The following is a 23,393-nucleotide window of genomic DNA, read 5'->3' on the forward strand; positions in this document are numbered from 1 at the left end:
TGACGTTCTGTTTTATACAGTAAGTTGCATTAGTGACTGGATTCTGTGATTCTGCAATGTCTATTTAAACTATGATATAAATGACCAATAATTAATTGGCATTTCCACTTGAACTGGAACGCAGCGAAACTTGTGTTTCTGGTTTCCCACGTTCACATGCGAATGAATGGGAGACATTGGAATTAAAAGTCTAGTGTGACTGGACTGTAATAATTCAATAGTTTTAAGTCAAATAAATTACATTTTACATTAGATAATTGTGTCATTGATCAAATATATTTAATAGTTCTCTCTACTGAAACATGGGATTTGTGTCTATAATGTTTTTAAAAAATTATTATTATCAATGTACCTCATTAATGGAAAGTAGTTTTTGTTATTACATCAGACCTCTTTTATGTCCTTTCACTTCATATTCCTCTCTTTGAATTATTTTTGTTGTACTGAAAAGGAAATAACTCTTTCTCTTTCATGTCAGACCTGATGGAGAGTGAAGTGAAGGAGGAGAGAGAAGAACTGAGTGAAGTGAAGGAGGAGAGAGAAGAACTGAGTGAAGTGGAGGAGGAACATCATGTCAAACCTGTAGAAAAACATTTGAGTCGCTCAAAGACTAAACAGACACTTTTAAAGAAAAGAAGAGCCAAGAAATCTTTCACCTGCACTCAGTGTGGAAAGAGTTACACAGCCAAACATAGTCTTGAGACCCACATGAGGATCCACACTGGAGAGAAGCCGTTTAAGTGTGATCAGTGTGGAAAGAGATTCTCAACCAAACAAAATCTTGAAATTCACATGAGAGTTCATACAGGCGAGAGACCGCACACGTGTGATCAGTGCGGGAAGAGCTTTAAACAAAAAGTACATCTTGATGTTCACATGAGGATCCACACTGGAGAGAAGTCATATGCATGCAATCAGTGTGGAAATAGTTTTACAACCAAACGAAATCTTGAGCATCACATGAGGATCCACACCGGAGAAAAGCCGTACGCATGTGATCAGTGTGGAAAGAGTTACTCAGAAAAACAAACTCTTGATGTTCACATGAGAATTCACACTGGAGAGAAACCATTCATGTGTGATCAGTGTGAAAAGAGATTCTCAAACAAAACATATCTTAAGATTCACATGAGAGTTCATACAGGAGAGAGACCGGCCACATGTGATCAGTGCGGGAAGAGCTTCACACAAAAAAATAACCTTAAGATCCACATGAGGATCCACACTGGAGAGAAGCCGTACGCATGTGATCAGTGTGAAAAGAGATTCTCAAACAAACAACATCTTGAGATTCACACGAGAGTTCATACTGGAGAGAAGCCGTTCACATGTGATCAATGCGGCAAAACATTTCTCTGTACATCACACCTGAAGGCACACCTGACAGTTCATACGAAGGAGAAGCTACATTCATGTTCTGAGTGTGGAAAGAGTTTTTCACGGCTGCAATATTTATATAAACATCAGAAAATTCACACTGGTGTGAGAGAGTACATGTGCTTTGAGTGTGAGAAGACTTTTATTACAGCTGGACATTTTAAACTGCATCAGGGGATTCACACTGGAGAAAAACCTTACAAGTGTTCACACTGTGACAAGAGATTCAGTCAGTCATCATCTCTGAAAATACATGAGAGGATCCACACTAGAGAGAAGCCGCACACGTCTCTCCTGTGTAAGTTAGTTTCCTAACAGCCATGATGAGCAACAGGACATTTGGATTCACATTTTTTTACATTATTATGAGATACTGAGTTATAATTATGAGAAAGTATCTCATTAGAACATTTCTTATTATGAGATGTTTAGTCCTTATTATGAGAAAGCATCTCATTATTATGCAATGTTAAGTTATTACGAAAGTTTCTAATTATTATGAGATATTAAGTCATAATTTTGGAAGCTATCTCATTGTTACAAAAAAAAACATTGAGATATCAAGTCATTACTTGAAAGTTTCTCATTACGAGATGTACATCATTATGAGAAAGTATCAAGAAAGTATTTGATTATGAGAAATTATCTTTTATTATGAGTTGTAAGTCATTAATATGATGTAGCTGATTATTATGGGATTTACTGTATGTTTTTTATAATGAGAAGGGATCTTATTGCAGGAAAGTGTCCCATTATTATGTGAAAGTTTATTATAAGATACTAAGTCATAATTATGACAACATTTATCACTATTGTGACTTGCATATTTTTATTATATACTGTAACTGTGATGGAAACAGTTTTCCATACTTTGTCCCACTGACATCATGTGACTGAAAGTTTTTAAACACAGGACAAGATGTAAATCTCCTTTATGTGAGAGCACGTACCCATTAAATCCTTGAATCCTTGATCTTGACATTTGCAGATATTTTGATGTTGCAGAACAGGAATTATGGGAGGCAGTTTGTCATCAAATATGGGAGGGTAGGCACATCATCGGAGTCATCCGGTGGGCTCCCTCTTTCACTGATGTTTCATTGATGAGCCCATGACATCACTGGAGGGCTCAACGGTGATACCTGGCGTCCCAGTGATGTTGGCCTGTTCCTGGTTACTTTTACATATCCAACATTATTAATTAACAGTGACGTAGCACAAGATCCCGGGCCCTATGCAGGCAGTCCTGATGGGCCCCCATGTTCTTCAAGATAAATGGGAAATGGGTTTCCTTCTATATCTTTAGGTGGCGTTTTGTTTGTTTTCTCTGTGCCTTTTACTTGCCAGCCTGTGTACTATGGTGTCTCTCTGATCATTCGTTAATTTATCTGGCCATAGTCCTGGATCCTCTGGCAAAAACTGGTCTGAATTGCTCTGCCTACTTTCCTGTTCCTCATCTCTCATTTCCACACTGTGCTCAGAGCAACACTCATGCTCTCTTCACTTGGACCATCATCCTCAATCACATCTTCTCCATCATCTTTCTCTACATGAAGTACGATATTAACCTCTTATCCTAATTATAACCTAATATAATAAAACACACTATGATGTTAGTGTTACTTAACACCTTTCAGTCAAAATGGCTAAACATGGTTTGACTAAATTAGCTCACCTTGTCTCAAATCCAAAGAGGAGGATGAAGGGTGTGTTGCTTCTCCACTCCCTGATGTGACAGTTTCTGAAACTGAGGACCATGTGTTTCACAATGTTAAGATCTGCTTCTACTAAATCTGACAGAGGAAAAATATAATGTTGACATGATATCTAGCAACTGATGAGCTACCAAACTACCTATGACACTGATTAGCCTAGTATTGCTAATTTGAGATATTATAGCCAATTCATTTAAAATTAAACATGTTTCAAATTAGGCTATTATAATGGTGTTGTATGCAAACAGCATTGTTAGTGCCTGTAGTCTTGAAGAGGGTGGGGAGATTTCTTCTGATATCTTTCCTGGATGGCCACCGGACAAGGCATTGTAACTCTTTAGCCATCACATCGAGCCATTCATGAAAGATGTTTGAGTTAAGCCTAGACGAAGCTTCATCAGGACCACAAGAAACTGCTCATAAGTATGGTTGATGATGCGTTCCATATTGTTGTCAGGTAAGTGAGGAGGGTGAAAAACACAGAAGCAGAGGCCACCCGAAGGGTCCGCACCGCCATGGCCACCCGAAGGGTCCGCACCGCCAGGGCCTTATCCTCAACCTGCACCGCCTTGGTCCTGTCTTCAACCTGCACCGCCTTGGTTCGGTCTTCTGTCTGCACCGTCGTGATCACCTCCTCCTCTGTCTGTCCTGCCACCATCCTGGAGTCCGTCCTTCTGAACCTGTTCCACCTTCCCGTCACGGACTCCAGGATGCCCACCCCCCGTCACGGACTCCAGGATGCCCACCCCCCCTCCCGTATGCTGCCTTCTTCGGCGCGGGACGCGCCTTGCGGGAGGGGGGAGTAATGTCACATTCACGGTCTGTCATCGTCCTGTCTGCACTACAGTTCCCAGAATCCTCCTTGTTCCCACACCTGAACTCACTCCCTTCATTACCCACCTGTTCATCATCATTATCTGCATCACCTGTCTTGTGTTCATCTGTGTGTGTATTTAAGTTCCTGGTTTTCACTCTTCACTTGTCGGTCAATGTTTATGTTAATGTTTGGGTTAAAGTCTATGCTCTGAGCACACGCTCCCTGTTTCTTGTATTTGCTATATTTCTGAATTAAAACCTTTGATTTATCATCTTCGTGTTCGCCTCCTACATCATCCACCCAGAACCTGACACTGCCACAGCACCACAACAAGAAGATTATTTTTAACTCTTTTATTCAAAGGCTCTTAACATAAAACAACTTACTCAGAAAGTAGAGCTTTAGGGAAGAAAGGCTTCGGAAGGGGGCAATGCCAAAATAACAAACAAAAGCCAGATCTACTTGGTTTTTAAATTCTTAATAAGGCTCACAAAGAATATACAAAGAAATAACAAATCTACCCTCACTCCCTACCTAGCCACAAAACAGGAGAAAAAGGGGTTTGCGTGGGTTCGGCAGGAGGCTTTGGTGTAAAATGGCACCCACCTCCCTATAGTTCCCAAGTAACAAAACAAAAGAAAGCAACAACAAACAATCAGGAGAATAACAGCTTTAAAAGGAAAAACAAATCACAAGGTGGCTTTACAATGTAAAGGTTCTAGACTGTGGCATCTCACAATGAAGCAACAGACCCTTCAGCAACAGCATTCAACAATGAGCAGGCTACAGCACAGATCCACAACAAGGGCTCAACAGCTCCAAACAACAGGACCGGGCAGGACACAGACCATGCTCTGGAGAAGAGTTCTCCACGATTGAGAGTTATGCTGGATTTTATGATGCTTCCCTCCAGAGGGTTGTTCCATAAAACAAGATTAGAATACAAGCCAGGCTTATTTTGGTTAGTCAGACTTATTGTCGGTGGATTCTGTTTCATAAAGCAAACTTAAAATAATTCAAACTCAGTTACCCTGGCAACTTATGCTGGGAAACTAGCCTGGTCCAGGGCAGGCTAACTGTCAGGCTAAGCCTCAGTTGTTAACACTGACCGACAAGAACACAATGATATCACCACTGACACTCTCTCATACCATTATTGGACTTTATTAACCACTATTAGTCCAAAAATAAATACACAGTATACAGAAAATCAACTTAAATAAGGCTACAATGATAAATTAGACAATATATATATATATATATATATATATATATATATATATATATAGAGAGAGAGAGAGAGAAAGATATATATAGAAAGATATATAGATATATAGATAGATAAATACAATATATATATACTACAGGTTTTCTTTTTTTACTCAAGTTTTGTGCCCAAGATTTAATTAGATTGTTTTAAAGATTTATGAATACATTTCTCTCTGGTTTTGTTTGGCAGCTGTAGTCAAGGTCAAGGTCAAGGTAAACTTTATTATCCCACAAGGGGAAATTCATGTGGTCATTCATTATACGCGCCCTTGTCACAACATATATCATCAAACAAAATAAAGAACAACATAAAAAAGCACAAATTGGAAATTGTAACAGAGACAGTCTGACATTTGACATTAAAAATGTCTAATACTATCAGTTATCTAAAAACACGATGTGCTTGGTCATTATAAAATCTAATTGCCGTAGGGACAAAAGATTTATTGTACCTTTCGGTTCTAATTCTATTTTGTAAAATTCTACCAGTTGACCTATTACTTCTCTTAAATTTTTGGTGTAGAGGGTGAGTAGAGTCATTGAGGATTTGGTCAGTCTTTTTTAAAATGAGTTCATTGTACAACTGAGCTGCCAACACCTGGTCAATTCCGATGATTCTGCTGGCCATCTTGATCATACGCTGCAGTTTCATTTGGTACTTAACATGCATGTTACCAAACACACAGATAAGGCCAAAGGACAGAACACTCTGAAGAAAGCTTTTATAAAACATCGCAAGAATATGTTTTTCTAATCTTAAGTTATATAACTTCCTAAGGAAGTACATCCGCTGATGCATTTTCTTAGTTTTGTTCAGTCCACATTCATTAAAAGTTAATTTCGAATCAATTTCAACTCCCAGGTATTTATACATTGAGACCCTCTCCACTAGTTCTCCATTGATCTTAGAGGGGGGAACTGTTATTCTATTTTTACTAAAATGTATGACCATTTCTTTTGTTTTCTTAACATTGATTTCCAGGAAATGTTCTGAACACCACTGAGTGAAACCCTGTAATTCCCTCTGAAAACTACTCACAGAAGTACTGTCTGACTTTAAAAAACCAACCAATGCTGTATCGTCAGCATATTTAAAATAAGTGTGAGCTGAAGAGGAAGCTTGACAGCTATTTGTATATAGTGTGTATAAGATAGGCGACAGGACACACCCTTGTGGTGCCCCTGTATTTGTCTTTTTTGAAAAAGATATACATGTATTAAATCTGACTCGCTGACTGCGATCTGTCAAGAAATTATAAATCCATAAAATCAGATTGGGATTTACTCCTAAGTGCGCTAATTTTTTAACCAGCAGGTGGGGTTGGATTGTATTAAAAGCGCTACTAAAATCAATGAACACAATTCTGACCAGGCTTTGAGCATTCTCCAAGTGCTCATAAGTGCTATTAATCAGAGATAGCAAAGCATCCTCAACACCTCTCTCTGCACGATAAGCAAACTGATTTGGGTCTAAAAGAGGTGAAACCTCTTGGAGAAGTTGTTTTTAAATTATTTTTTCAAAACATTTCATAACTGCCGAGGTAAGGGCAACAGGGCGCAGATCATTTAGTTCTTTAGGTCTGTTGTTTTTAGGTACAGGCACTATTAATGATTGTTTCCATAGACTGGGAATAACACCTGTATCCAATGACAGCTGGAACAACCTATGAAACGTCTTTGCCAGCTGATCAGCACACACCTTTAGCGTCCTGCAGCTTATACCATCAGGTACATAAGTTTTGCGGGGGTTTACACGTCTAAAATACGATTTGACCTCATCCATAGGGATGTCAATATCTATACCCTTCATGTCTCTTACTGCTGTGATGGTCTCATTTTGCTCAGCTATAAAATCATATGTATCAAATCTACAATAAAAATCATTTAATTAATTTGCCATATTAAAATTATTCTCTACTACCATCGGGTGCTTCTAGGGCTTGTATCCTGTAATAGATTGAAGTCCCTGCCAAGCTCTCCTAGCATCATTTTTAAAAAAGTTTTCTAACTTAAGTTTATATTCTGCTTTGCAGTCCTTTATCTTGCTTTTAATCTTTTTCTGCACTGTTTTTTTCTCTTCTCTACTTCCTCCAGATTTAAACACACGCTTTTTCTCATTAAGCAGTTGCTTTAGTTCAGGAGTGACCCAGGGCTTATTATTAGAGAACATCTTAATAATCTTTCGGGGGATAATTGTATCCTCACAGAATTGTATATACCCCGATATAGCGAACGCTGCGTCATTAACGTTGTCCGTCCCATCGGTCACTACGTTCCAGTCTGTGCACTCCAGGCAATCCTGAAGTGCTTTGGTCGCTACATCAGTCCAGCATTTGACCTCCACCCTTTTAGTTTTCTCACGCCGTAGGCGGGACACATATATAGGCGTCAGTTTAATCATGTTATGGTCAGAGTTCCCTAAGCCGGGCAGGGCCTTAGAATAAAACGCATCCTGGATGTTTCCATAACAGTGGTCGAGGCAAGCATCGTTGCGCGTTGAACATGTAACATATTGTTGGTACGTAGGTAAATGTTCCTTTAGACTGCATGAATTAAAGTCACCCAATACAAAGTTAGCTGCGTCAGGAGCCTCTTCCTCTGCTTTAGTTATAAGTTCGTGAATCATAGTGGCAGCGGCCAGTGTGTCAGCGGAGGGCGCAATATACACAACAAACAGTCTGATTTGGTGTATTTCCCTGGGTAAATGGTAAGGCCTTAGGGAAAGCGCTAATAGTTCAATGTCCTTAGTACAAATCAGATGCTTTATCGTAATATGACCAGGATTGCAATATGTATTGTTAATAAACGCGCGCACACCTCCACCTTTCTTTTTCCCGGTCCATCCTCACCAGCGTATAGCCCTCCAGCTCGACCGACGAGTCCGGGTCCGCCTTAGTAAGCCAGCTTTCAGTCAGGCAAATAAGGCAAGCCTGCCGGTATTCAGTGAGATACTGAGTGCAGGCCCGCAGCTCATCTGCCTTATTCCTTAGGCTTTGGACATTGCCGAACATAACAGATGGAAGTGGTTGTCTGAAGGGCTGTCTTCTCACTCGTTCCCGGATTCCTCCTTTCCTTCCACTTTTCCTTACTTTGGCGTTGTTATTTCCCCTGACACATTCCGATGGTACCAGCAGTGTGTCATCGGGTTGAAAACGCGTTGTAGGGGATTTAAAGTTTAGCAGAAAGTCTCGTGTGTAGGTGATTCGCGCTTCCTGGTCACTATGCATGTAGTGATTGTGACAAGCAGCATAGGAGATTAAAATCACCAACAGAAAAAGAAAAACTGTGTTCAGCTCCATTTCTGAGCCCTAAACGTTCATCTATCTGAAAAGAACGTTCTTTAACCGTCGATATTGATGGGTCGTAAAACAATTCGTAAAACAAACAAACACAGCAGAGGACGCGCAAAGAGACCGTGTCGCCGCTCGCGCATGCGCCAAACAGGAGAGTATTTTTTTATGATTATTAGAAGAACATTAGAACACAATCTAAAAAAAAAAGCTTTTTAAAGCAGAAGTTAAAATCACAAAATTAAAAATAAATAATTACATTTAACACAATTATACAAATTGACAGTTTCTTTAAAAACATCATATTTTCCCCCAATAAATATTCCTTATTTTTCCTTCTACTTTTTTTCTTTTGTGATAATACCCACCAACACATAGCCTAAAAAACACATGATTAGAACAATAACCAAAAAGTACATAGTTAGACACTTTTACATATGATTTAAGGGGGAAAAGACAAAAAACAATAAATAAATATGAATAAAAATTTAACATTCACATATTTATATCAAACTCTTATAATGACACATAATTCCTAATAGTTATTCAAGTAATATTATTCAGTATTAAATAAGTAAATAAATAAAATAACAAATAACTAGAAATAAAAGGGAGGGAGGGTTCAGTAGCGCGGGAAGGGGGGTGCTGCGGGGGCTGCAGCCCCCCGTCATAGCATCATCACCCCCAAGTGGGGGGCTGTGGACTAACATAATATTGTGCTTTAAAAACGTGAAATAAAAATAAATAAATGGACAGCGTTAACTAACTCTCTTATGCCTAATGTAGTGAGTGTTCAAGCTACAGAGAAAATGAAATAAAGTTTGAATTTGTCATGCTTTGTTCCGATCAGAGCACGTGAGCGGAGATCGAGCGCATTTCTGAATATTCCGCTCCCTCGCTCATTCCGCTCAGGGTCGCTCGCTCAACCCAGAATGGCCTGCTGGTTCCAAAGTATGTGGAATAAGGGCTGTCTCCGACTAAAGTTTTTTTTTAGTCGACTAGTAGTTGTTCATTTAAGCCATTAGTGGACAAATCGCCCCTTTATATTAATTTTATTTCTTAAATAGGCTATATACAGGATAATGAGCGTGTACTCTGTAAGCTGCACTCAAGCGCACGGCCGCACGCATAAAGATTGCCACAAAGAACTGGCAAAAGTATGAATGTCTCAAAAATAGCAAGGAGACATTTAATTGTTTATTCATTTTCTGTGTAGCTGCAAAGATGAAGTTGGCGATGCGGACTCGCCATGAACGCCAGAGAGAAGGTTTCTATAATAGATAGCATATATTTTTCTATAATAGATAGCATATATTTCTCAAATCTGTGAGGCACAAGCTGAGTTTCGGCGCCCTCCAGTTCACATGCAATGCAAGTGATCGTGTCGGGGCCTTATTACATCGTCTGCTATATATTTGCTTCTTATTTATTAAATACAGGCAAATGGTTGATAAAACATTGATCAAAATTAAGATACAATTTATACAAAACGAAAATCTTTTAAAAATAGTCTTTCTACGAAACAAAACTCAATGAAGTGGTCAAAATCATGTCTTACCCGCTCCATGTCTCCAGTCATATTGTGCATCTCATGATCATTATCTCTCTCATGCTGCATGCTCTCTTTCATAACCAACATTGATTAAATAAAAAAATAATATTAGCCTATAATATTTAAACATAAATATGAAACTAAATGTTTTCTTTAATGGCTACAACACATATACAGTAGGCCTACAGAGAAATTTCATGTCTTGTCGTCAGCCACAACATAATGACGTCACATATTTTCCAACCCAGCCCCCAGCCCCCCTCGCATTAAACAGCTTCCAGCGCGCCTGGGAGGGTTATATAAAAATGTAGTTAATGTAGGCTAATATATATTCCTTTATTTTATGGAATATTCTTTGATTTTAGAGTTGCACATATCTTTTCAAAACGTATACATTTGCTCTTAATTTCATGTTATCCTCTCCATAGTGTTCTTTAGAAACTAAATCTACTAATTTAAAACTGGGGATTCTTGCTTTCTCCAAAAAAAGCTGCATTAAAAGCTGTAATTCTCAGCATTCTAAATAAGTATACATCATCTATATTAAGTATGAGGTCCTATACCCAAAACTATATTTTGTATCTTTATATATTTAGTTTCTTAAAAAATTAGGCTACTTCTGTTCACTTAAGTACTTTTGTTCACTAGAAGTTTACGGCAACTTACACTGTAAACCCTAACGCTCAAAATAATTAATTGGTTTGAGTAGGACAAACTTAAATTAAACGAATTAGTTCAGTCAAATTAACTTTTATGAGTATTTAGCACTTTCTTTTTCTTTCAAGTTCACAGAACTGATATATTTCATTGTTTTGAGTTTTATGAAATGATTTATTTTAAATAAACAAACAAACTTAAGTTGAACTGAAACGGCTGGGATGTCTATTTCCCAGCATGCTTTGCCGATGGCACTTGGATGGAAGATTAAATGCTAAAATTAAGTGTAATATAATGTTTTATTTGTGCAAGATTAATGTTAAGTGGGAGATTTAGTAGTGATTAATGTTTTGTTATGCTAATTTAGAAGAATTTCTGTTAATGTTGGTTTTAGAATAGTTACCATCATGGTGACAAGTGGTGCATGCGGCTTGATTTGAGAGCAAATAAAATCTTTATATTGTTGTACTCATACAGCAAGTGCTGTATAACATACTATTGTTAGCATGATAACATAATGGTATGTTAGCAAACTAACTTGTTAAAACTATAAGTTAATACTAATGAAAGTGTTCACATTGAGATTACATGAAGGTTTTAAGTTAAATGTATGAAATAGTGTACTCAGATTTTAATTGTTCTTAACTTGAAATGTTTAAGTACAAACTTAAAATCTTAAGTTCTGCTTACTTAAACTTTGAATTTCAAAACGTAAAAAATTGAGGCAATCGATTGCCTTAAATTTTTTGAGTTCTGCTAACTTTTTCGGGTTTACAGCGTATCCAACATCCTAAAGATAAATTATTATAATTAGAAGATATTTCTAGTGTTATAAAATATTGCATATTCATTTTCCAAGCAAAATGTATATTTTAGTCAGAATTATTGCGCTCCTATTTGGCGCGTATGCGCACAGCAGCGCTCGTTCAATATGAAGATTAGCAGCAAAATGGATACATTTGCACGACTTTCTAACATTTACAGATGGAGAATATAACTGTAAAATGTAAGTTTTGCACTGAGAAAAAAAAAAAAAAACATGTCACAAACGCATAAAACAGCACAAAATATACGCTGTTTGATGGTGGATCGATTTGATCCACGATCGACCTCTAGGGCTGCTTCAGAAACGCGTGCACACGCAATTATAAAGATAAACCTGGATCAAATTAGTGAGATTGCGTGAACTTCAATTACCTTTTATGGAACCACTTTAGCCCCAACTTATTTGTTAGGCTCATTCAAGTCCGGTTTTGGAGTTTAATCCCCGCTTTTCTAAGTGTCTTTTATGGAACAACCCTCTGGATGGTAAGCAGGTGCAGCTGGAGACGCAATCAGCTACCTGCCAGAGGAAAGAGTGGGAGGAGCCAAAGGAGAGCAAGACCATAGTAGGAAAAATGCATGCTATGGTATTCCAGGGTGACAATATCTAAATAAACCTTAAATGAGTAATTTTGTATTGAATTTATCTTGCTTTCATATAGCATTACGGTTCATAACATTAAAATGTTCTGTTTTACTTCAGAAATCACTGGCACAATTTACCCCCAATGTATTCCCCCAAAGGCACAACTTCCCCCGCACCAGGGGCAAGTTGTGCCATGGGACCACTTTTTTCCCAAGAGCTATATTTCTGAAACAATTTATTTCAGATCCAAAGTTATTGTTCTCAGGGATGCACCACAACCTGAAATATATGTACATCCTTAAGTTGAAGGCATTACTGCCATGGCCTCACTTTATAGTCACTTTGAGTAAAAACTGGCACAACTCACCCCACTCTCCCCTACTCACCCTCAAGCCGTTCGAGATGCATATGTCAATCTTTTTTCAGACGAACACATTTTCAGTTATTTTAGAAAATGTCTTAGATCTTTCAGTGGTTATAATGTGAAGCAATGGGGTCCAGCTGCTTCAAGTCCGAAAATGTGCATGCATCCTTCTCAAAAATTATCCATCCGGCTCCAGGGGGATAAACGAAGGCCTTCTGGGGGTAATCCGTGTGGTTTTGTCGTAAAAATATACATATTTAAAACTTTATAAACTAAAAAAGCTCAGCTCAGCTACCGTTCGGACGCTCTTGCTTACTGCTCCGCGCTTTGCTCTATCGCTTTTATATTTTATCTTCTATATTTTTATATTTTAGCTCCTTTTATCACCTAATTTTAACTTCAGCAAATCAGCACAGTGCTCAAACGACAAAGTTTGGATTACCACAAAAACGCAGAATTCTTCTACCCGACCAGCTTACATTCCGGGGAAAGGAAAACACAACTGCCTACAAGGATAAGAGAGAAAATGCCTCTTCTGGAATCTACTTGCTGCACTAACTGCCACAGACTTTTACAAAGGATTGCAGTTCTTGAAACAAAGTTATTTACGGGACCACCAAACCAGACGGAACACACAACAGAGCTTCGTCATGGACACCCTCAGCATATAGCCGGTGAGTCCCATGAAACTAGTGCTCCTCGACAGGTAGAGAAACAAGCCGATCGACTTACAAATCGATGGCACAAACAGGGAGCGAGACCCAAAGGCACTCGAGACATCAGATTGTCACGAGCCCCACATATTACCGCAGTAGCATCCTCTACCCCAGATACAGCTCTGACAAGGACTGCAAACACTGGTCTCCTACCAACACCTATACATCTTGAGAACAGATTTGAAGTACTAATGAATGTAAATGAGGAATCCCCAAACATGATGAATATGATCGAACACAGACTGTATCAGCCAGTAGCTAACACTGATGCTAACTGGCGCTCAAGGTCGAGCAGACAGCGGCACGCAGCTCAGAGCACAGCCGAGCCCAGGACTCTGATAGTGGGGGACTCCATAATCAGAAACATTAGCAGCAGGGATACAACTACATGCTGCCTTCCACAAGCTACAACTTCTGATATAAACAGGGAACTTCAAAACATTCTGATGAAACATAAGACTGCAAATCGACTCAAAATTCATGTGGGGAAGAATGATATTCATAAAGAGCAGTCAGAACTCCTTAAGAAGGATTTCAATGAACTTTTTGAAACACTTAAAAGACTGAAAGTTCAAACATTCATCAGTGGACCACTCCCAGCAAGAGGAACAAACAGGTTTTCACGGCTGCTTGGGATTAATACATGGCTGCAAAAAACCTGCAATATAAAAGGAGTAAACTTCATTGACAACTTCAATCTTTTCTGGAGTCAGAGACAACTATTTCATCGGGATGGCCATCACCCAAACAAACTTGGTTCAAGAGTGTTAAAGGACAATATCGACTTCTCCCTCAATCATCCTTCTGCAGTGTGTGTCAATCTGAACGACACACACACACCTGGAAACAGTATGAATGAACACGGGACTTCACTTCAGCAGCAAAATGGACATGCGGTTGACATATCACACAAGGACAATGATAACACCACTGAGCCACAACAACCTCTGCTCACGGACACAATCTCAGCTGAGCCCTGCCCACAGAGCTCACCACAGACAGACATATTAGAACTGCTCCAAGATTCAGCACCCAAGGACGACTTCCTGGAAAACAGCCAGGGAAGCCAGGACAGCATATCCCAGCCTCCGATAACACCTGAGCAACAGCCCCTTTCACCAGATACTTTCTCCCTCTCGCCAGCAACTCCACTCCTGTGCTTCTCACAGAAAATGGAAGAACTGGTGCATGCTGGAACCAGACTATCCCACTCTTTTGCTGCAAGCCCCCAGATACCAACCAAAAAACGTCAGGCACCTCAAACACCGAAGCCTGCGCGCCGAGCTCGCCCTCCCCCTCCTCCTGTGAGAGCTCTTCGGCCTCTTCGGCCAAAACACCAGGGCCCACACCCTCCTCCATCTGCTCGAGGTGAACCAAAAACAACTGATACCAGCTCTCAGTGATGTGTTTTGGGTTCCTACTATGATAACAGTAACTTTCTCAAATGTTTACAGAACAAGCGGGAACCCAGTGTGCCTGTATCTTTCTCTATTGCTGTTCTATTACAAGATAGAAAGTCTAAGGCCTTCAATAGCCGTACAGCAAACCCAACTAATCTGGTGCCTATTACATGTCAAACTAAGATTGCTGTGGGGACAAAAAGTAAGACTGTTAAGTTAGCACTTTTAAACATTCGCTCACTTAAAAATAAATCACTTCTAGTCAACGACTTAATAACCACAAACAACCTGGACTTTATGCTTCTAAATGAAACCTGGCTAGAAGACAGCTGCAGTGCAACAGTCCTCAATGAAACTGCCCCTCCTAACTTTACTTTTATGAGTGTCTGCAGAGCTGTTAAGAGAGGTGGGGGTCTAGCTGCTCTTTTTAAAGATATCTATCAATGTAAGCAAATATAATTTGGGAATTACCCGTCTTTCGAATATCTGGGTATTGTGTTAAAAGGTGCTCCTCGCATTTTACTTATCATTATTTACAGGCCTCCAAAATATTCTTCAGCCTTTGCTGAGGACTTTACAGAACTGTTATCAACAATTACCTCAGAGCTTGACTGTTTTGCCATTGCTGGAGATTTTAACATTCACATAGATAATGCAGAAAACAATATGGCAAAAGAAATCAAAACTGTTTTAAAAACTTTTGATCTGACTCAGCATGTACATGGACCCACACACAATCATGGACACACTCTAGATTTACTTATCAGTAAGGGTCTAAACATTTCATCGATTGTTATTAAGGATGTAGCACTGTCTGATCATTTCTGTATTTTCTTTGATATATTGATCTCTCCAGCCATTGAAGCTAGATCTGTGTCTGTCAAGAAGAGATGCTTAAATGAGAACACTAGTGTACTATTTATGAAGGCTATATCCTTAACACCAAGCATATCTGCTGACTCTGTTGATTTTCTCCTTGATTCTTTTAACTCAAAAGTTAAAAATATAATTGATATAATTGCTCCTGTTAAAGTCAGGAAGAAGAGTGGCAGACAAAAAGCACCTTGGAGAAACTCAACAGCAGTGCAACATATGAAAAGACAATGCAGAAAAGCAGAGCGCATGTGGCGGAAGACAAAACTTGTAGTCCATTATAACATCTACAAAGACAGCCTGCATGCTTTCAATATGGAACTAGGCAAAGCTAGACAGACTTTCTTCTCAAATATTATAAACAGCAATTTAAACAACACACGCACTCTTTTTGCTACTGTAGAGAGACTGACAAACCCCCCAAGCCAGATTCCCAGTGAAATGCTCTCAAACAGCAAGTGCAGTGAGTTTGCTTCCTCCTTCTCTGACAAAATCAATAATATCAGAAAGGTGATCAGTACATCCTTGAGTTGCACTGAGGTCAGACAGATCAGACCACCTGAGAAAGTAGTTACTATGTCTGACTTCAAAGAAATTTATGGCAAAATTTTGGAAGAAACCGTACAACACCTTAAAACATCAACATGCGCCCTTGACACACTTCCCACATCTTTTTTCAAAAGTGTGCTAAACAGTTTAGAAGCAGATCTTCTAGAAGTGGTAAATGCCTCACTTCTCTCTGGGAGTTTTCCAAACTCCCTGAAAACTGCAGTTGTCAAGCCCCTCCTGAAAAAGAGCAATCTGGATAAGACCATATTAAGCAACTATAGACCGATCTCAAATCTTCCTTTCATAGGCAAGCTCATTGAAAAAGTTATCTTCAATCAGCTGAACAAATTCTTAAGCTCGAATGGATACTTTGACAATTTTCAATCTGGTTTCCGACCGCACCACAGCACAGAGACAGCGCTCATAAAGATAATAAACGATATTCGCTTAAATACTGATTCAGGAAAATGATCAGTGCTGGTACTACTCGACCTCAGTGCTGCATTTGACACTGTCGATCATAACATACTTCTTGACAGGCTGGAAAACTGGGTGGGGCTTTCTGGGATAGTCCTAAAATGGTTCAGGTCATACTTAGATGGGAGAGGTTATTATGTTAGTATAGGAGACCATAAGTCTGAGTGGACATCCATGACATGCGGAGTCCCTCAAGGCTTAATTCTTGCGCCACTCCTGTTCAACCTGTATATGCTCCCAATGAGCCAAATAATGAGAAATAACCAAATTGTTTACCACAGCTATGCAGACGACACACAGCTCTACTTAGCCCTATCGCCTAATGATTACAGCCCCATTGACTCCTTGTGCCGATGCATTGACGAAGTCAACAGTTGGATGTGTCAAAACTTTCTTCAGTTAAACAAAGACAAAACTGAAGTTATTGCGTTTGGAAACAAAGATGAAGTTCTCAAAGTGAACGCATACCTTCACTCTAGGGGTCAAACAACTAAAAATCAAGTCAGGAATCTTGGTGTGACACTAGAGTCAGACCTTAGTTTCAGTACACAGCAAAAACTCCAGTGTAAAATTAACACTCCTGGGAGTACATATGAGACCACACTTGTAGAGTGTAAAGTGTTAAAATATGAGTGTTAAATTAACACTCAAGAGTGTTAAAGTTAATGAGATAATTAAGTGATTAATTTAGTGATGATTGATCATTATTGAAGACACCTGATATTAACAAGCAGAATCACTGAAGGAGAAAATCTCAAATTGTAAGCCACCGTTATGGTTATTATTGTTTGCTTTAGTTGGGCTCTTGACCTTTACATGTTTACTTTAAATTTTGCTTGTCTGCTGTTATTGATTTATAACAGTTAGATGAACAAAGAAAAAATGTGATCTGATGGTGTTGGTTATGTTTTGACATAATCATGTTGTGATCTGAAAAACTAAACTTATTGAGATAGTTTGGATTTGTTAATTACAGCAGCTCTGTGATTTTACAGCATATGATTTTCAGAATTTTTCATGTAATCCAAAATATTTAATAAACATTGTTCTGATCAAAAGACTTTCTAATTAATTAATTTAGAAACACAGACATCAATAATCAGCCTGTGAATCTCAACAATGGTGACAATAATAAAGCATGTTGCAGTGGCTGCCACCAATCACAACTCATTAATGGCTCCCATCATGCATTGCGGTATGAATAAATTATGATCTGAATTGTCTATGTAATTTACTTTTCCTAATTGAATATTCTGCTCGTCACCATTGTTGAGATGCATAGACTGAATCTTGACATCTGTGTGTGCCTAAAAGAAAGATTTTTTTTTTTTCAAAACAACTTTTAAGAAGTCCTTTGTATTATATTTAAAATTCTGGATATTTATGCAGAATCACAGTTATGCTGTAACCAACAACATAAATCTAAGTCAGAAATATGAGTTCAGTGATCAAGTTCAAATGATGATTGTCATAATATAACCAACACCATCAGATCACTTTTTTTTTCTTTGTTCATCTGGCAGTTATAATTCAGATACAACAACCAAACAAAATCTAAAGTTAATAATATAAGGGTCAAGAGCCCAACTAAAGCAAACATTAATCGCCATAACGGTGGCTTACAATTTGTGATTTTCTCCATCAGGTGTCTTCAATAATGATCAATCATCACTAAATTAATCACTTAGTTATCTCATTAACTTTAACACTCTTGAGTGTTAATTTAACACTCATATTTTAACACTTTACACTCTACAAGTGTGGTCTCATATGTACTCCCAGGAGTGTTAATTTAACACTGGAGTTTTTGCTGTGTAGTCATGTCAAAGCAATAACTAAATCAGCATACTATCATCTGAAAAATATTGCAAGAATTAGATGCTTTGTTTCCAGACAAGACTTAGAGAAACTTGTGCATGCTTTCATCACCAGCAGGGTGGATTACTGTAATGGACTCCTCACTGGCCTTCCCAAAAAGACCATAAGACAGTTGCAGCTCATACAGAACGCTGCCGCCAGGATTCTGAGCAGAACCAGAAAATATGAACATATCACACCAGTCCTCAGGTCTTTACACTGGCTCCCAGTTAGATTTAGGATTGATTTTAAAGTATTATTACTGGTATATAAATCATTCAATGGCCTAGGACCTCAATACATTGCAGATATGCTCACTGAATATAAACCCAACAGATCACTCAGATCATTAGGATCATATCAGCTAGAAATACCAAGGGTTCTCTCTAAACATGGCGAGTCTGCTTTTAGCTATTATGCAAGCCATAGCTGGAACCAGCTTCCAGAAGAGATCAGATGTGCTCCTACAGTGGTCACATTCAAATCCAGACTCAAAACACTTCAGTTTAGCTGTGCATTTACTGAATGAGCACTGTGCCGCTGTTCGTCCGACTGTTTGTACTGTACTGTATTTTATTATATTTTTCTAAACTGTTTTAATTATTCTTATTTCTTTTAATTATTTTAATTTCTCCTATGTCAGCAGGGCATTTAGCCCGTAACTGTAAATGCCCACTCAGAAGGTGATAATGTGAAAGTGACGTGTATTAATGTGGGTTTGAAAGTAGAACAGTATTTAAATGACGATATTAAAGTTTTCGTCTGAGAAAGAATGTGAACGCAGTGCTAAAGAAAGTGAAAAGAACGTGTGAGTAAATGAGGGAGAAAAGAAAGTTAAAGGAAAGTTGATAGATGGAAGTCGTAAGAAGATTGAAGGTTAAAAGAAGGTTGAAAGATTTAAGTCTTAAGGGAATCCTTTGAAGGAAAGATCTATAATAATATTCTTTTTTTATTTTTTTTTAAGTACTGTATTTTATTTTATTTTTCTAAACTGTTTTAATTATTCTTATTTCTTTTCATTATTTTAATTTCTTCTATGTAAAGCACTTTGAATTGCCATTGTGTATGAAATGTGCTATATAAATAAACTTGCCTTGCCTTGCCTTGCCTAAAATAACTGGCTTCCGGTGGCGGTCGGCGCGCGTTCACTGAGATGGATGCTGGCGTATGACGTAGGACGTTAACATTGATTTAACATTATTTCGATGGTTGTTTGCTGTCTGGGACCCTCATCAAACACCCCTGAAGCAGCTAATCAATGTCTTCAGGATTACTAGAAAGATACAGGCAGGAGAGTTTATCAGGACAGTGGCGCTCCAGGACTAGGGTTGCCAACTTCAGATAAGAAAAATGCGGGACAATTGTTGTTCTTTACAGGAAAATAAGGGACACTCAACATATTTGTACTGTATCACACAGTATATGTCATTTCAGGTTCGTATGTGTTTAAAATTTTCTCAGATATAAACACATTAGTTTTGCTTAACCTATTTATGTACAATTTAATTCTAAAATGAATTTTAAGGTCACAAAAAAGTCACATCACACACAAACCGTAGTTCAAAATAATAGCATTTATCTGAAATAGAAAGATTTTGTATTATTATACACTACATTTTAAAGAAATTAAAGAAGGTAATAGCATACTTTTCCCTCAGGAAGATTTCATGTTTTCTTGCGTGGCTGGATGTTGTACTCATGAACAATAATCATGTTGTTTGAATTCACCAAAACTGATTTGCTGAAATCAAAACCTGGCCGGACAGTGAAAGGGATTTGCCGTTAGCGCGATTATGGAATATCCGGACCAGCCAGCAGAGGATTCTGTTCGCAAATGAAACAATAATTTGTTTCAATTAATTAATTCTCAATTTAGAGTTTGTTATTCGTATGGTCTGATGCGTGTGAGTGTGGGCTGTGATTGGATGATGCAGTGTCGTGATAATTCTCAAGTAGCAGTCTATTTAATCGGGACAAGGGAGGTCCCATACGTGAAAAATAAATTAGACCCAAAATACGGGACGTCCCGGTTAATTCGGGACAGTTGGCAACCCTATCCAAGACCCAGTTTACCGATCCCTGGCTAAAACCTTTGCTTGTGAGATGAAATGTTTTGAATGCATTTGATAGTGATATGCAATAGTTTGGCCACACCCACTACACGCTCCTGCCAGTCGGCTGCAAACCCTAAAAGCTCCACATTTCACAACTTGACGGATCCATGCACAAGAGACACAAGCATAACAGATTGCAAAATTATTTAATTTTTTGGCCTTAAGCCTGGAACACACCAAGCCGACGGTCGGCCGTCGGGCAGTTTTTATGCATAGGCCGACTAAGTTTCCACAGTGTGTTCCGCACCGTCGGCAGAAATTGGTCCTCGTCTTCTTCTTTTTTTCCGGCCGATTCCATATTTTGAGTGAGTGAGAGAACTCTGATTGGCTGTTCAGCTTACTGAACGAGTCAGTGCACGAGAATAATAGCAAAACAGCGAGCAAAGAAGTAAAAACGGTACAGACAGAAGGCTTTTCTAATGTTACGTCATCTTACCTGAGTGTTCCTTGGCAAATATTTCAATATTAACACGAGAGGAGTGGAATAAAGAAAGTGTTTAGCAGGATTGATATTCAAAACGGTAAGCACACACTGCTTTGTTTACGGTTTGTGTATCTGCAGTTTTCCCTTTTTGAATGACGAATATAGACGAATATAGCTGCAGAAATAGACAGTTGTCTCATTCACACCCAGACGCAGAACGCGCATGCTAGCTGACAGTCGGCTGTAGTTCTCTCAGTGTGTTCAAGCACAGCTTTTTACCCCGACGCAAGGCGACAACACAGTCGGCTTCCATCAGCGCTAGTTTGTCGGCGTCAGCTTGGTGTGTTCCAGGCTTTATGGGCAGTTACAGACATTCTGTATAGAGGATTGTGTATGTCTGTATATGTGCACTGCATTAAAGCTAATTTGTTTTGTTTTTTGGATGAAGGAAAAGGATACAAAGAGGAAACTATAAAGTCATATTGGCACTATGTACTCGACACCATATACATAATTAACCCATATGACCGACCAGCCGATGTCAGTGCAGAAGGCATCTATGCTGAAACTGGAACATATATGGCTGGAGCGTTTGCAGAAGCAGGAATTGGACGAGCTCGTGTTGAATTCAGTGTATTTGAGGCAGAAGTCAAAGGCCCCAGTGTTTCAGCTAGGGCTGAAGCCAGTTTGGATGGAGTTGGAGCAATTGCTCGGGCCGACATCGCCAGTGCATCAGCTAAAGCCGGTCCAGTCGGTGTGGAAGTGAGATATGGATTTGAAATGGGTGCATCTATTGGTCGGACTGGGATAGAGTTCAAATTCCTTGGATTCTCAGTTGGTTTAAAAAGCAGTATAACTTTTCTAGGTTCAGAAGTGTCATGCACCTAAATATACTCATGACCACAAATTAAACAATAAACTCATGACCACAAATTAAACAACAAGCTGAGATAATCAAAAATTCACATTTGCTTTTGCCCACATTTATTCATTTATCTATTTATTCAATCATTTATCCATGTAATCATTTATTCATAAATTCATTTTATTATTATTCATTATGTCATTTGTTTTATATTTTGAACTTTCTTGTCCCGTGTGTCAAGAAAATGGTCAAGGCTCCTGTTTTTCTGTCATTAAGTCACAGTGTCTGTAAAGAGTGTCTTCAACAGTTCAGATAGAGTTCAAGCTCAGATACTTTGAGCTCCTGAGATATGGACACCACAAACAGAGTGAAGTTGCGGGAAAGCTTCTTTCCCTCCTGTCCTTCCTTAACATTCGTTCCTTCCCCCCACTTCCTTCCCTTTACACATCCTTCTCTTCACTTAGAAAGATTATACATAAAATGATAATATTCTATGTCAATATACGTGAATTAACAGTAATGTTTGGTATCATTTGAAATGTCTCAGTGCGACTGGTACAATGGTCTCATCTCCGCAGAAGTAAGCCAAATGGTTATAAGGGTTTAAAGATATACTTTGCTTATTGGATGTGCACTTTTTCCCAGGGTCCTTCATCCAAACTACCTCCTGTTCCTTGACAAGGTGTGAACTCCCTGTGTCTATAACTCTAGTCAATGCAAATTACTATTGTAAGTTCATTCCCCACTTTGGGGGATGTTTTTTCTTGGTCTGAGTATACAAAGAAATGTCTCCAGAGGCTTGGGGCGATTTGTAATGAGATCGACCCATAATGCAGAGTGTCTGAAGGACACTCAGAATGATGTATTTCCTGAGTCAGGTACATTTGTTCAATTGTATTGATTTACTTTGAATTGATTTTGTAATTGGCATGATACATTTACCTGACTAATAATAAATTGTTACATTTGGATTAATTCCGACTTACTCTGAAATGATTGATTCTAGTAGATTACATTAAGTCCATAACACCATGGGCCCTATCTTGCACAGACACTGACTATAAGAGGCAATGAAATGAAGATGATCAGATGCTGCTGAAGATCAGACACACACTTACAGTTTTTCATCTGCAGCAGACATCTCAATAGATCTCAGTGATTTATTGTTATTTAACTTTCCCAAAGTATCAGTTGACGGAACACAAATGTCTGAATCACACATTTAATGATTGTAGTTAATGCCGTTAAACACTGATGATCAAAATGAGTGTGAAACTAATAACAGCACTGACAGTCACATGGACCACAATAATCCAATATTAACTCGATTAAGACAATACCCTGAAACAGCGATTACTGATTACCTTAATCCAGTCACACTCAGAGATAGGCTCTGGATGAGTTCAGTGATTCAGGTCAAAAATGATTGTTAAAACACAACCAAAACCATCAGATCACTTTTTCTCTTTGTTCATCTGACTGTTACAACTGAATTACAGCAGCCAAACTAAATCTAAAGCTAAAAATGTAAGGGTCAAGAGCCCAAGTAAAGCATACACTGATCACCATAATGATGACATACAATTTGTGCTTTTCTCCTTCAGTGATTCTGCTTGTTAACATCAGGTATCTTCAATAATGCTCAAGCATCACTCAATTAATCATTGAA

The 23,393-nt window shown here is 38.6% G+C and overlaps 1 protein-coding gene and 1 long non-coding RNA gene across 3 annotated transcripts in view; both read left to right on the plus strand.

Annotated features, from left to right (window-relative positions):
* The window catches only part of LOC309501050 (uncharacterized protein), a 75,706-nt gene extending 71,528 nt beyond the window's left edge, over positions 1-4,178 (plus strand). Inside the window, exons 3-4 of one of the 2 annotated variants that reach the window (XM_082172997.1) lie at positions 479-1,675; positions 3,550-4,178. In XM_082172997.1, coding sequence (XP_082029123.1) covers positions 479-1,675; positions 3,550-3,557 — 1,205 coding nt within the window. In that variant the 3' untranslated portion in view covers positions 3,558-4,178. Of the gene's footprint in view, positions 1-478; positions 2,349-3,549 lie in introns of those variants that run through there. The other variant, XM_082172996.1, reaches the window with a different exon arrangement.
* An 8,294-nt stretch (positions 4,179-12,472) lies between these two features.
* On the plus strand, positions 12,473-19,424 carry LOC309503459. The gene is made up of 2 exons (XR_014207647.1): positions 12,473-16,978; positions 18,269-19,424. It is a non-coding gene; the product is annotated as an uncharacterized lncRNA (long non-coding RNA).
* Positions 19,425-23,393: the final 3,969 nt, after the last annotated feature.

The sequence above is a fragment of the Leuciscus leuciscus genome, assembly GCF_965113295.1.
Source record: "Leuciscus leuciscus genome assembly, chromosome: 1".
In the NCBI taxonomy this organism is placed as follows: Eukaryota; Metazoa; Chordata; class Actinopteri; order Cypriniformes; family Leuciscidae; genus Leuciscus; species Leuciscus leuciscus.